The following is a 15,589-nucleotide window of genomic DNA, read 5'->3' as shown; positions in this document are numbered from 1 at the left end:
GTCTGGGCCAGCATTTGGTACCTGTAATGCAGGGCTGCTGGAGAACAATTTTATGCTGGAGAAAGAAACAACCAGAAGCAGAGGTGTCTTAAAACCGCTGCATCTAGACCTGTTTGTGGCACCAGGTTTGGCTTTCAAGCCCTACACAATTGCTTCAAATGGTTAATATCCACTGTATTTCAAATAGTTGTTTCATTGGAGTAAACACTATACAAGCCATTAAAATGAACATGGGTCTATAGGCTTCTTTAAGTACCATATACAACTTTCACTTGCAAGCTTTAATGTACTCCTTCCAACCACTTCTACCTCCATCTCTGCCCTGCCAGATGTACACCATTCTCCACATGCATGTTAAAAACCACTACACAAGCCATACGTTGCCAGGTTGGAAACTTCACAGGCCTGTACTGTCCAAAGATCTGGCTGATCATGGAGCAGATTCCCATTTCCCCTTGTGTTCTGATCAGTTCCCTTTATCAGGGAGCGTATCACCTGAACAATACATGACACTCATAAATTACATAGGTATGAGCACTAACTACAGTCTTGTTTCCAGTGCATGTAGCCAACTATTTAAATAAATGATCTTGAAGTTGCCAGTGTTTTGAAGATGGTTAGAACCAACTCTCAGGAGTGGATGGCTGAATGTCTAAGGTTCAAATGCTGGTGAAAGCTTTTTTGGAGTAGCTGTGCTCTGCTGGAGTCTCAGACTGATGACCAAAAAGCCATTCCTCTCCCTCACACACAGGCATGCTTCTCTCTTCAGCAGTTATGTATTTGTAAAGAATCTTTACTATGACTTTTTCAAGACTTATTTAACTAAGAGATCCCAAATTTACCAGAGCAGGTAGTTAATCAGCTAGAAGGAAAGAAAGGGGTGAGGGTAAGAGACAGGAGTTCTAATTTCCTTGCTAATCCTGGGTATTGGATATACTTCAATGGATGTAGCTTATTTAAATCCAAATATCCACAGACATGGAACATCAGGAGCAGGCAGCATTACACAGGTGCTGTGCAACAATCATATACCAAACATAACAGGATAACTATAAACAAGGCAGCGGTATTTTCAGACTGATTCCCCAAAAGACAAGATCAATTTCTATCAACAACAAAGACAATGTTTTATTGAACAAATCTATGTACAGTACAAAAAAGTTTTAAAATGAAACACTACTATTGATTTATTGCAGTTTGATGGCTCAGTTTTAATTTGTACTCTTATATAAAATGCAAAGTAAAATAATTTAACATTCAACAAGGAAGCACAAATTTCCTTTCTTGCTGAACCTGTAACAGCTTTTACAAATTAAGAGTCCCAAAATGCATACACTGCATTTAATCAGAAAGGTGTTATACAGTACCAAATAAATTAAGAAAATAGTAACACTACCACCCCCTTTGAGTCTTTTGTCCATAGCATCGGTGTTAAACAATAAAAAAGAAATGAGTACAGCCAAACCTTCAATGTGATATTAAAATCACAAAGTTTAATGTTATAAATTATCCAAACTATACAATTTATATAGTTTAATGAATATGGCTAAATAACCAAAGTACCAGTGACCTTTCCCCACAGATATGACCACTTTCAGCATGTCTTTTTTTTTTGTGCAAGGTGCCTACCAAGCGGCAACTCTTGGAAAATTAGAGCTTACATGACCTTTACAGTGAACTGCGATAGGGTTAGAATAGACAGTCTTAAAAGGCAAGTCTAAACCCAAGTTACAACGACCTGGAGAAATGTTATTAGAATACGATTATCAGCAATGAAATGCACAAACTTTGATCCAACAAAGCTCCTAAGCTCATGTATAACTTCAGACAGCTTTAAGATACTTGCATGCTTGTATTACACATGTACTTCAGTATTTATTGAATCAAAGGGGCAGATCTTGAAGAAGACGTATTTCCAATTATATCATAAAATGCTTAATGCCTGGGGAAAATAATAATAAAAAATCAACCATAAAAAAAGCTTTAAATTCTAGATTTGGAGCCTCTTCCAGTTTAGTATAGGGTAACACTCAACATACTGAAGAATGTAGAATTATCCCCTACACATTACAAGTTTCTTTTTACTCCTAATTAAAATCGATTAATACTGCAACTATCTGAAAATACCCACAGGTATCAGTATGTAGTTTAAAGAAAATGCAATGTTCTCTCAAGAGAAAATCATTACTTAAACAAAAAATGTTACCACCCGCTTGCTACTTTAAGTGAGTTTAGCATATTTGTGATATGTGGTTAGGTAATGCTAATGTTCACCTAGGTAAGAATTCTGTTTTCCAGTTCTCTGAAGTGTATATACTCAATACATGGTATAAACAAATGGTGGTGTCCAAGAAAAGTATCTTTGAACAAAAATTAGTTTAATGCAGGTACAAAAAATTATGGTCACAGTTTATGCATGTACACAGATGCATTTATCTACACACTTTAAACCAAAGAAAACACAAGTCTCACTGTTTTTAAAGCATCTTCAAACAACATGGAGCTCCAGGAAAAGGCAAAAAAGCACCAAAGATTAATGGTACATTTAAAAGGCTTTACACAAACAATTTTTGTCATATGTTTTTAGATTTTTAAAACTGTAATACTTTAACATTTTGTTTTCCAAGTACATTTAAGCAAATTTAACTAGATTAGCAATGTTAAACAAAGAAAGGGGAGCCTGGGAACATTCAAGATAGTAACTGGGTCCCTTAAAGATTGGTTGGTAACTTGAAAGCAAAAAAAATGTGAAAGTGCATTTGGTTGATAAGGTCCCCATTAATTTTATGTTTAAAACTTTTAATGTATTTCTATATGTAAAGATATATATATATATAAAATGTGTGTATATATGCATATATAATGAATGATGCCTTAAATCAGTTTTTTTGCAACTGCAAAAAATAATTCTTTGGTGCCTCAAATGTCAAACAAACCTCTGAAAGTGGGCCAGTCATCAGTATTAATGTAATGCACACATACCTGTGATCATAATTTTATAACCTTTGACGTTAATCCAACCCAAAAGTAAGGCAAAAATGTTATGGAATCCAAAAGCATACGATGTTGAATTTGTGTTCTTTTTTACCTCTCAGAAGGCAAAAAGGAAGGAGAATTAATGCAAGTATCTGTTTAATTTCACAAAGGATTATTAGCAGAGGAATTACTGAGCTATTAATAAGTTCCTGAACTACTTAACAGCCTATTTTACAATGAAACCCTTAGGTTTGCAAGTGTGAGCCACTGCTACAATTAACAGATCTTTTAAGTACCCGTTGGTTTTTTATTCATTAGTTTTTACATAGCTGTTGAGTTAAGCAAGTTGATCATTTTATTATGCCATACATGTAGTGAGATGAACTATTCAGTAAGCAAACTAGCTGAGCAGGAACAGTTAGTCTTTGCTGTCCTACATTTCTGTGATGACTCCACCTGTACACACCAGTTTTCACTATACCTTCCATGCCTACAATCACATTAAAATTTTCAGCTATGCCTATTGAGTAGGATCCCATATAAAACATTTTTAGGTGGCAAGAGAGTACAAGAAAAATTAAAGCATAAATCAGCACAATAATTAGACAATGTGCATGTTTGTCACCCCTCTGTGGGAAGACAAAATACCGTAACAGCATCTTTTTCGTTTCCAAATGTCATGTACTTCAATGTTACATCTACAGCTGAATGACTCAAATCTCCTATCTTCACATTCTGATTGTTTCTATGAACAGTGAACTTTGGATAAAGTGCTTAACACTTAAGTCTTAATTCCTTCACTGACTTCTGGGGAAGGAGATCTTTTCAAGAAATAGGGCTAGATACTAGATAGGGCTGTAATGTGTCTTAAGGATGATACATATTTTCTTCCTTTCTCTAGACAGTAAATAAGCAGTTACAGTACTGAGTTTTGACCTACCACCATGAGGCAATATCACATACGTGATACAGGTTGTTCCTGGTATTTTTTGTGGGTTTTTTTGTTTGTTTGTTTTTCCAATTCAACATGTGTTCTGCTTTTTGTCTGCCTTTAAAAAGAAATTTTAAACAGGAAGTTAACTCACAAGTTCTTTTCAGTCATACCAACAGCTGAAGGACCTCTGTATTTGCATAAACTTAGTTTAACTCTGCCCAATAATGCAAGGTTAACCCCCTTCTCATTCTGTATTTGTTTTAATATAGTTCTGTTAATGTCCACACAATCCATGCATGTACTGTTTGTATTAGTCTTGCCACACCTAGAACAATGTTTTATAGGACCCTCTTAACATACATGTTTACCATAGCCTTGCAAAGGGCTTCTCTTGCATGCATCTGATTTCCACTGAGCATAACCTTCACAGTATCACATCATCTCAATTCTCCTTGCATGCTCTGTACTTCAAGTTATTGGCTATCTGAGCATTCCATCTACCTTAAGATTTCTTTCTACATTCCTCTTGCTAAACTCTGAGTAGAAATTTATTAAATGAGCTCCATGCTTTTGAACAGGTTATGGAATCATATACTCAAATGTAAAAAATAAAATAATGCATAGTTCCTCTACGTGTTTCTTTTCCATATTATAATAAAGTAACACCTTATTGAATGATTCCTTCCCAGGTGCATGGATGGATACCCTTTAACCACACATTTTCCTACTACAGCAGATTTCAGAATTGGCTGGGTTTATTTCCATAAACACCTCTTCTTATTCTGCCTGCTCAGCTGTATGCTTATTTTCCTTAAACTTTCATGCTAGAAAGACTGTGCTGCTAAGCTTCAATCACACACATGGAATGAATGTGGCTTTTCAGATAACTGGTACTTTGGGGATTTTGTAGCAACCTTTCTGGACTCAAGACCTGCAGAGCTCCTATTATTCCTCTGTGAGTTTTGTCTTGAAAATGTGCTTTGTCTTTATCAAGGTCATGTTTTTCTTTAGTAATTTGAGACTGCTTTATGATTAAGGCCAACTGGGAAACCAACTGATGCTTCTCCATGTAGTGTTTTCTTACACCACTCCTCTTTTGATACATTTTCCCACAAGTCTGAATCAGGCACCTGTAAAAGAGAATGCATTGGGATCACAATGAAGACTAACCAATGTAAACCGTTCTTTAATCTAGAACACTGCTTAATATTTAGTTTCAAACATGCATACCCCCCTTCTGTTTTATGAGAAGCCTTTTCCGTTAGAGTTGCCTACCAATTCTCAGCAACACTTTCTTATTCTAAACAGCATGTCCAATTTGAACTTCAAATTTAGCCCAGTATTGTCACTTGTCTAAATTCTAGCACACTACACAATTATTTAGATAGCATGTCTGCCTTATCTGTTCCATCAGGTTGCCTGTTCTTAAGGACCATTTCTGGTTGGTGTTCACCTCCAGACAAACCAACCCAGGCGGACAGCAAGACTTACTTTCATCATCTGAATCAAATCCAAAGAGCGTCTGACACTTCTTTTGTGCAAGGTGAGCCTCAAGTGCTTCTGAATTACAGTAGATGGTCAAGCAGTTGCCACATCTAAATCTTTCTGTTGATTTGCTACAAAATTCATCTTGTTCAGAATGAGCATCTACTTTATCAGCCAAAATTTTTCTGCGTTTTGGCATGCTAATGTATCGTTCATCAAGGTAACTCGGAGGCAATGGTCTAACATACGGTTTTGTTAAGATGACACCATATGAAGTATTCTCTGTTGGCTGATTTGGTTTAGAAGGTAATTGCGAGGCAGCAGCATTATTTGGTGGTACATCATGACAATTCTGTAAAACTGGTAACATTGAACCATTTTCTGTCCTTGTTTCACCTGCCACTCTGTCCAAGGGTATTTCTGATGACTTTGATGTCTGATTTAGGTCGCTGTGCCCATTGACTAATTGGTCACTAAAAACATTACAGTTTTCAGAATTTGGCTGTAACGCAGGTGTCTTTTGGTCTATCACAGTTAAAACTGTAGCACTACCCTCAGATGAACTTTCATTTCCATTATGAATGACATTATTTGTTTTCTTCTCAACACTTTGAATATATGTCTTTGGTTCTGTAGAATCCTTCCTTGATTTCCAAGTTGGAATTGGTAAATCTACAGTTTCCTTTTCATTAATAGATTCATCATCATCTTGGTAACTACAAAGTTCTGAAGGATCATCTGAAGAATCTTTTTCACTTGCATCTTCTGAACATTCTAGTGTTTTATTTAAATAATGCTGAGCCTCGTGTTCATACAGCAAAGGAAGTTCCTCAAATAGCTCACAGCACTCGGCAAAATTGCATTGAGCTTTAAAAACGCTATGACTTTTTGTATGCTCTGCGAGTTCAGTTGACAGCTTAAATCTCTGATTACAATTGAAGTGTAAACAAAAGTAAACATTTGGATACACATGCCTCTTCAGGTGGTCTATAAAATGTTGGGAATCAGCAAATTTTCTCTGGCAGAACCGGCATTTTCCTTTATTCCATTTCATTATATGCTGTTGCACCTTCAGATCAGTTGGATGAGATTTTCTTGCATGTTTGTTGAGAAACCTTATCTTTTTAAACACTCTAGCACAACCATTAGCAGGGCACTTAAAGCTTCCTTCCTCATCCATAGCATCCATGTCTTTTTGAGAACAAAAAGCTCCATTCACTTTATGCAGAATAGATGACTCTTTACTGGAGCTGTCATCACCTTCAGGCAAACTTTCTGTACTTAAAGCATCAGGAACATTATTAAAACAGCTGTCACTACTATTTTCAGTTGCATCATCCTCATCACTTAGATGGTTTTCCACTGCATCAAATACTTGTTCTGCATTCTCCTCCTCCACTTGGACCACTTGGTCAACACTGGGAGCTTTTGCAGTCTCTGGTTCATTTTCTTTGGAACCATCAGAATTCCCATTTTCAAGAGACAGAGAAACGTCAGAACATTCTAGTTCGTTGACAGCAGAAGCCTTCTGACCAGCCTCAAGAACTGCAGCAAGATGTTGCCTTTCTATCTTCCTGACATGATTCTTCAAGTGCTTCAGCATAAGTCCTTTTTGCCTGAACTTTCTGGTGCAAAGTACACAGGAAAAACTGCCCTTTTTTTGGTGAGCTTGTGCATGTTTCACAATGTGACCGCCAAGAAATTCCTTGTTGCATATCACACAGCGGTGCCTTGGTACAGTTTGATCTGACATTTCAGATGCCTCGAGAGCTTCATGGTTCTTTTTGGCATTACCTTTGGACTGGGTTTCAGAGAGGTCTTCAGGTTCAAGCTCCCCATTGCTTACATCTGTTAAACAGACACGTTCTTCACTCAGAGCACTATACTCTGTTATCTTCTCTGTATTTGCAGTGGAGTCTTCCAGTGTACTTTCACTTGAGCCAATGAAGGCTTTATCCCCCAGTAACGCTAAACAATTTTGCTTGATCATCAAGAAATTCCAAAACTCAGGATCAAAAAACAAACCTTTTTTCAAAATTGGAAGCAGTTCAAAACGTACACGGTTTTGAACAGAACTAGTGCACTCATTGTATTCTTCATCTGCACATTTATATAAATGTTCAACAGTGTAGTAAGATTCCAAGGTGCGCTCAAGGAAAAAGACGGAGAGAGCACAAATTCTGAGGATCTCCAAGTCATTTGGCAGAAAATGAGCAATTGCTTTATAAATAAGACTTTTCATGTTGGCATCTTCCCGGAGGTCCAACTGTAGGGCACATCCACATATCTCAACACATATCTGAAGACCATCTTCACCAACCTGCAGAAAGGAAATTAAGAATGTACATAATTGTATTTACCTTACAGGCTTACAGCAGGCTACAGTTTGAAAGTAAAATAAAAAACACCAGACCCACAGAAGAAAAAAAAGAACTGGTATAAACAATGGACAAATGTATTTATATTCACCTAATTGCAATACAGTGAGGAGTTCAGAAAGCATCCTGCTAGTAAACTTCACATAAAGACATGTACATTTTATATAAAATACAGACAGAAAAATGTTCAAAAATAACATCTGTTTTGCACTGAGAAAGTTATATTGACTGCTACAATCAACAGATCATCAGATACTTTTAGCCCTGTGAGGTTCCATAGTTAAAGACAATTAATTATTTGGGGATATAAAAGAAGACTGCAGCAAATCCTACCTGATTTATCAGTATATTCCATCTGCCTCTTCATTACTTAGGCTGTTTCACACTATAGAGAGTTACTCTGATTTTTGTCCTGGTTCTAACTCATTTCACTTGCATTGCATAAAAATACAAGCTATATAATTCTGCACTCTATTTTTGACAATGACCATGAGGAAAACCATAACAACCAAGGGCCATGCATTCTAGAAGGTTTGATTTCTCAGAATTAATGAACTATCCTTCCAATGAGTAGAAATCCTATTCCACACTTCAGGATGAGGGTCCTGCCATGAACATGTAATTCAGAGGGATGATCATAACCATACTGCCCAACAGGTAGCAGATTAATGGAAACAGATTTACAGAAAGTTTAGAAAGAATTAATATATATCTATATTTAAATGTGTGTTAACAAATACATACAAAGCTCCATAAATAGTGGGTTATTAAAACTGCAGTAATTCAGATGCAAATACAAACAAAAGTTATTCATATAACAGAGTATTTAAGAATACATAATGAGAGGAAGACTTTTACAGCATCCAACCATTCCATTTAGAACCACACAGCAGCACCCATGACAAAATAATGTATAATTAATTTAGAGGATAGATTATGAAGGAGCTCTGATCAGTCAGGTTAATGATAAAAACCAGCATTTGTTTGGAAACAACTCAGATTCCTGTGTGCAAAGCATTGCAGGTTACATCTTTTGCAGATGTCTGTACAGGGCAGTATAAGATTAACATCTTCTACACACATTGCACACTTTTTTGAAGTGAAATTCTGTCCTCTCTATCTTAACCAAACTTTCCTTCATGTTACATAAAGCACTTCTGGTGAAAGGACTCAGAACTTAACAAGGGTGAAAGGCAGATACAATGACATTACACAGTCCTATTTCCTTAAGGGGCCAGGCTGAAAAAAAACCAACAACCAATTCATCTTTTACATTTACTCCATGTATTTGTTATTAATTCCTCCACTTATTTATAAAGGATGACATTCCTCAAACTTACCACAAAGATAAACTCAGAAATCAGTAAAAAAAGTAAGAATCTTAAAAACACACAACAGATCAAGGGCAATCAAAATATTAAAGTACATTCTGGAATGTGACAAAATTTTCAAGATCAGGCCGTGTCCTTCCCTACCCCTTCTTGACTTTCCACAAAAAGTGTCCATTGCACAATATAAAGATCACTTCTTTTCCCCATAACTAGTTAGAGAAAGAATGGAGATTGGGGTAAAACAAACAAAGCAAACTTACTTCATCCTTAATGACTTTCATGAAAGGGAAAATTACTCTGACATTTGTAGCAATTCTTAAAAGCTGGTAGCACTGGTCAACAAATACTTGTTTAGATGGGTTGGATTTAAGCTGCAGTTTACTCCAAATGAAGATCAGGTCCCTAAAAGTACAGAACAAAATATTTCAATTAGATTGAGTTTTAGAACTTTACCACTAAGCATGATGCATTACTAAGAACAACTATTTGCATATTCTGTAACTAAAATAATATCTGAGGATGTAATACCAATCTAATTAAAACCACAACTGTGTGCAATGGAAAACGCAACTTAATTACTTTGTTAAAGCATTCAGGGTATCTCCTATCACTAAGCCAATTAAATATTCAACAGAATATTAATGTATTCACCTTAGTATCAGAGACCTGCATAATAAAATCAGATGCTGCAGTATCTAGCCCTTAACACCACATGCAATAAAAGTCAGGCTAAACAGCAAGCTCTCTGTGCTCTTGGGATTAAGTTATTTGCAGTACAGGGATGAGCAGTCCTTTGGGAAAAGAAGCATTTGAATACAGAAAATGGGAGCACTGTAGAAAGCTAGCTTCTGATGTAGTTCACTGGCAGAAAATACTGATGTTCTGCAATTATACATATTACAACACTTTATTTTTACTGTCATCACTGGTCTTTCTAGCCAGTAGCAGTTACATGAAAGTATCAGGCTCTACAGCTATCTATACCCCTCTCTGACCTTCAGTCAAATAGCATTTCTGACTGTCACAAGGAAACATAAGAATAGACTGCTAGACTCTGCAGCAGAGCTCCTACACAGATAAGGTGTTTAGTCTAGAAAATATAGATAATTAAAATTTATAGCCTGTGAGTTCTATGCACTTTGATTCAGAGACTCAGAAGCACAACTGGTCTTTAATCTGGTAATAGAGAAAATTTTCCAGCACAAAGATTTTACACAGGAAGTAGATACAGTTACACTTAGGCAGAAATCCCACCATAACATTAGAAAGAAAAGGGGACCAATCAACTTTCATTTTCTAAAGGAAGATACTTCTTGATTCCACCAGCCTTCTGCCTCAGAAAACACAAACCCAGTTACTGACAAAATATTTTGCTGATCTTCCAAAGTCTCTAGTCTGCGCCAGATAAAAATCAGACAAACCTTTTGAGACTAAAACTCATCTAGTGAGGTCAGTGCCTGCCTGCATGAACGAAGTGACAGAACAGCCTATGACAGAACACCGTCATTTTTAAGCTTAGGAGAGTTCTACAATTCTGCTTGACCTTAAAAGCTAGACAAGAACTTGATTCTTCTCTTTCATTCAGAACCCAAGAAAAGTGAAGCCAAAAGAAAGATCAAGCTTATATGGGGGAAGCAAAGGAAAGGAAGTTCTATAAGCAGCTCTACCCACAAAATATTAGTCTTAGAAGTTTACCAAAGATACAAGCTGTTCACCTCTGCCTTTACCAGGCTGGAAACCTAAATTCTTGAACTCTTTGCAAACTTCACATACATGTTTGAAACTAGTGTCTTCCTGCATCAAACAATTAATAAAAATTCAGTAAGTCTCAACCTGAAGTACAAAAGACAACATTTTTGCTGTTAAATGTTACTGCAGTTAAATAATACAACTTATTTTGTCCTTTGTCTCATACAATCTCAGAGCAAGGCATTTCAACATTAATCCCAGAGAATCTGAGAAAACTCAAACTATTCTTCTGAGAGATTAGTGGTTAAAGTAGCTTCCATTTATTTAGGAAAGTTTGACAACTGGCACAAGGGAAGAGCTGAAATAGGACTGGAGAAAACTGAAAACAGAAGAAACAGCTCCATGGGTGAAGAGCAAGCTGTTAAATCAGTTTAACCACCTTTTGACTAGACCCTTGACATGAAATAGTGTTTCAGTCTTATTCCTCTATGTAGACATGAAGTCTTCTCCTTCTCAAGGACGTTTCTGACTTTGATAATCTTTAAGGATTAAAGCATTTTTAGAGAGCTGGTTGGACTCTATTTCAACCACGTAAAAGCTCTGCATACCAACTTTAATGCTGAAGCCAGCTTAATTGAAATATTTCTGTGTCACTGACCACAGCACAAACTTGAGATAACGTCGGCAGGGGTAGTTTACTATTTACTTTATTATTATGGCATAGAAGTATAGTACTGAATGACATTTACTTCTTGGATAGTATAACTTAGATCACACCGAGGCCTGTGCTTACATGTGGGGCATTTCACAGCATCACAGTATCATTCTGGTTGGAAAAGACCTTCAAGATCATCAAGTCCAACCACTACCTTAACCCTGCCACATCCACTACTAAACCCTGTGCCCTGGCACCACATCTGTCTTTTTACATGTCTCCAGGGATGGATTTTAAATTGCTACTGTGATATCACAGAACTCAGTACCTCTTTAGCAGAAACAACCAGGAAAGTACCAAAATCATTGCCTGCCTCCATCAGCAACACAAGACAATAGTTAAGCCTGCCCTACCTTAGCTAGATTTAAATCCTTTGATATTGGTGATAAGTAGAAAGTCTATCTTTCAGTAAGTATGCATAGCTCACTTTACAAAAATGTTACTCAATTCACAGAAATTACCTAAAGGCCAAAGGCTGATCAAATGTGTGGGAAGAATTCCTTAACTGAATTTACTGTACAGGAACCACCTAAAAACTGCCAAAACAGCATTTAAAACATTTCTGGCAGAGAAGGCAACCCATTCTGCTACATCTGTTCCATCAATTTTTTTCCTGTTTTCCTGAAAAAACATCACTTTTTGATACCAGAAAGTCTTTAATCACATCATTATGGATTGATGTCTTCCCAATACCTTGTACATAGGTATTTCTAGCAGGAGTAACCACAGCTTGCTTTGTGATGAATTTGTAAGTGGGCTTTCACAGCAGCAAAATAATTTAGATCATCGGAATCTAGAATTTATTCTTAAGGTCAATGAAAACAGAAAGAGTTTTGTGACAGAGCTGCTTTAAGTTTATATTCCTGTGAGATATTATGAGAGCTAATGATTTCAGCTTGAAGATTCCATATAGGTTGCTTCACACGAAGCAGCAGCAAATACGCTATTTACAGCTTCTAATCTATTTTGATGACTTATGTGTGCTAGTTATGTTTGCTGCTAGACCTTTGCTAGACCTGCAAGGTCCTCAATTCCAAAAAAGGCAAGATGATTATGCTGTCCTGAATGTTATCTTCTCTACAGAAAAATCTACTACATTGTTTAATGTAACCTGACTACTCTTCCTTTAAAAATTTTAATTTTAATATGGTCATGACTTCACAAGCTTTGTTATAGTTTACATTAGCAAATAAGGATTATGCAGAATGCTGTTGTTGGGTATGCAATTGTTAAGTTCAATATCTGTAAGGAAACAGCTGCTCTAGCAGCACAGATACAACTGCTCTGAACTCTTTCAAAGATCCTCAAATTCTATACTCTCAACAGAAGATTGAAATACTAAAATATGCCAGAATGGCTTCCTTGACAAGCAAATACCAAGCAGTACTTTTAGTCTTTTCTGGAATTTAATTTTTGACATCCACTTTGTCAGAACATACATATAGACATCTTGTTTTGAATAGCAATTTTTAAAATGGATTATGCAAAACTTAATGATCAACCAGGTAAGAGCAAGTTTAACGTGCTACTACAGCAAAAGATACAAAAAGCAGGTTTAATTCCAATGTTTAAAATGCATTTTTTAGAAGACTGAACCCCAAAACTAACCATGTAACTGATACGCTTAAGTTACACCTGCAAATTTTCTAGTAAGTAAGAAGTCAGAAGATGCTGCATTTGGGCAGGAATCAGCAAAGTCAGATTCCACTCCAAAGCTGGTCATTGCACTCATGCAAACTATACACCTCTTCGCTTGAACTACTTCATCTGCCCTAAGGGGACAGTCAGGTCCACCTTTTTCTGGACAGACTGGATGAAAAAATGCCACTAGGTATGGGCAATAGATTGTGTTATCAATGTATGTCATAATAATAACTCCAAAGGTTTTGATTTTATGTCATCAGTTACTCACCGAATAATTAAGGAGTAAATTTATTAACAAACCAAACATTTATCATGTCTGACCTTTATTGCTTCCTCAAGAAACAAAAAAGGAGACATCTTACTTTTCAATTCCCTGAAATGTGGGAATATAGAAATCCTATAGAGGTCCTAAACTTCATATTAAAATTAATTATGCAGATGACTAATTTGACAATCAAATGCATACTGGCTAAGCCTTTTTGTTTCAACTATATAATCAAACAAACAAATCAAGCATACTTTATCAAGGAATGCAGATGTTACTTTAGGTACACAAATTATACAGGCTAAACAGAAGGACTGTCTTCTTTAGACATCTTTCAGCCCTCAGAACAACGACATTTGGTTGACAACTCTTTAGAAACACCCAGCTATCAAGATAATTCAGTGTGTATAAAGACATTCTTACTTAGATGTTTTCTAGAGGACCACCATTTATGTTGTGGCTTCATTTGTGAATTAAAAGCTTCCATAATTAATAATACATTTTCAGAACCATCTTTTAGACACATTGGTGACAAACTACAGTTCAGTTATTATAAGCAGTGTCATTTCACTAGCTGGACAAAACATCTGCATTGCAAGAGAGTCTGCTATTGTTACCCATGGCAAATAATAATGCCATATTTATAGGTATTTACAGCCTGAAGTATGTAAAGGCTTACCCTTCTGTTACTTTGAAACAGCTAGTGAGCACTGCATACTACGTAGGCTACTGCTGTACGTGACTGTGTGTAAAAAGGCAAACAGACATAACAGAAATACTAGGAATGTGTAAAAATCAAGTAAGAATATTTTATCTGGTATTTTAAACTTCAGCTACATCTCAGTTAGATGAGTTTCACTTTGGCAATAAGCATTTATTATTTGCTAAGCTGCTTCACCAGAAATAAAGTATTTACCATATACAATACATGTCCCCATTTTGAAGCTGTGGGACTAGGAACGATTCACATAGCTGTAAGGCTAAGGTAGTCTTCCCTTCTTTTTCAGTGTTGCAGATGATCTCAATTCCACTCTTGCAATCAGTCCTCAACAAGTGCTATACAATTAAAATAAAATCAATTTAGATAAATTTGCTGACATGAAATAAAAACCTATCAGACCTTGCTGTACTAAAAAAACTACTGAAAACTTCAGGATTTGCTATTAACATAGGACTTTGAAACAGCTTTTGTGTAGGTCTGTAAATAGTTTTTTTGAGATATTTAGAGTCCTTTCATATTTCTTAGAGTAACGACAATCAGAATAATTGTCTGAGAAATTAAGAGACTACACAAAAGCCCTTTTTTTGCATGATGGTAGCTTGTTCTTAAAACAAGGTTAAGAAAAGCATTGTTATCTAGTAAGTGCTACCAGTGGTAAAAAAGTAGGGCTACATTCATCCAGAGTAATTTTACATACTGAGGTATCATTAGCACAGAATTCAAGGCTAACAAAACTGTATAATGTACGGAACTCTGGACTGACACTAGTTAGGCTCAAGTGCTTTTTACTAAAATAATAGTCAATAGCAAAATAGTCAATACACCAAGGTTACAAAATATCCATGACTCAAGTTAGTTAGGGAATATATGTACAAGAAAATCTGACCAAAAAATGCATTTAGGTCAACAAGATCAGTAGGCACTTAACATTTAACTTTTCAAAGTGAAAGCCAGCACTCAGTTAAGCAACATCAGTGTAAGTTGCCTGATTTATGACATTTGGTTCTACAAAAACAGAGTTCCACATGCTCCTCTTGACAACTTGTATACAGTAAGTAAAATGCACCACTTCATTAAAAAAAGGTATACTGACAAACAATACCTCCTGGAATAGCTGATCTTCTAATGGTGACATATAAAGACAGGTGAAAAGAGCTTGATGGAAATACAGATCTTTACTGATATCTGGATGATTTATGCAAGATTTGATAAGAGCCATTGCCTCAGGGATGCGTTCACAGGCAATAAGGTATCTGGCACGTAGTTCAAAGAACAGTGGATTTTCAGAGCTTAAATATTTGTTAACTGTACAGAAAAGAAAGATTTAAAGGCAATTAGAATATGAAGTCCAAATAACAAATATATTTAAATGTAATGTTGTTTTTAATAGTGCAATGTCTACAAATAATATAAAAGAAGGCTCTGCTAAAGAAGCTATCAATTATTAAATT

General features: G+C 36.0%; 1 protein-coding gene across 1 annotated transcript in view; it reads right to left on the bottom strand.

Moving 5' to 3' along the window:
• Positions 1 to 1,102: 1,102 nt before the first annotated feature.
• ZNF654 (zinc finger protein 654) overlaps positions 1,103 to 15,589 on the bottom strand; it is a 37,561-nt gene continuing 23,074 nt past the window's right edge. The window contains exons 5-9 of the mRNA XM_051627455.1: positions 15,241 to 15,443; positions 14,334 to 14,473; positions 9,365 to 9,506; positions 5,402 to 7,715; positions 1,103 to 5,040 (exon numbers count right to left, since the gene is read on the bottom strand). Of these exons, the coding sequence (XP_051483415.1) occupies positions 5,033 to 5,040; positions 5,402 to 7,715; positions 9,365 to 9,506; positions 14,334 to 14,473; positions 15,241 to 15,443 (2,807 nt within the window). The 3' untranslated portion in view covers positions 1,103 to 5,032. The remainder of the gene's footprint in view (positions 5,041 to 5,401; positions 7,716 to 9,364; positions 9,507 to 14,333; positions 14,474 to 15,240; positions 15,444 to 15,589) is intronic.

The sequence above is a fragment of the Apus apus genome, chromosome 1 (assembly GCF_020740795.1).
Source record: "Apus apus isolate bApuApu2 chromosome 1, bApuApu2.pri.cur, whole genome shotgun sequence".
NCBI lineage: Eukaryota > Metazoa > Chordata > Aves > Apodiformes > Apodidae > Apus > Apus apus.
This window is presented reverse-complemented; position numbering and strand designations above follow the sequence as displayed.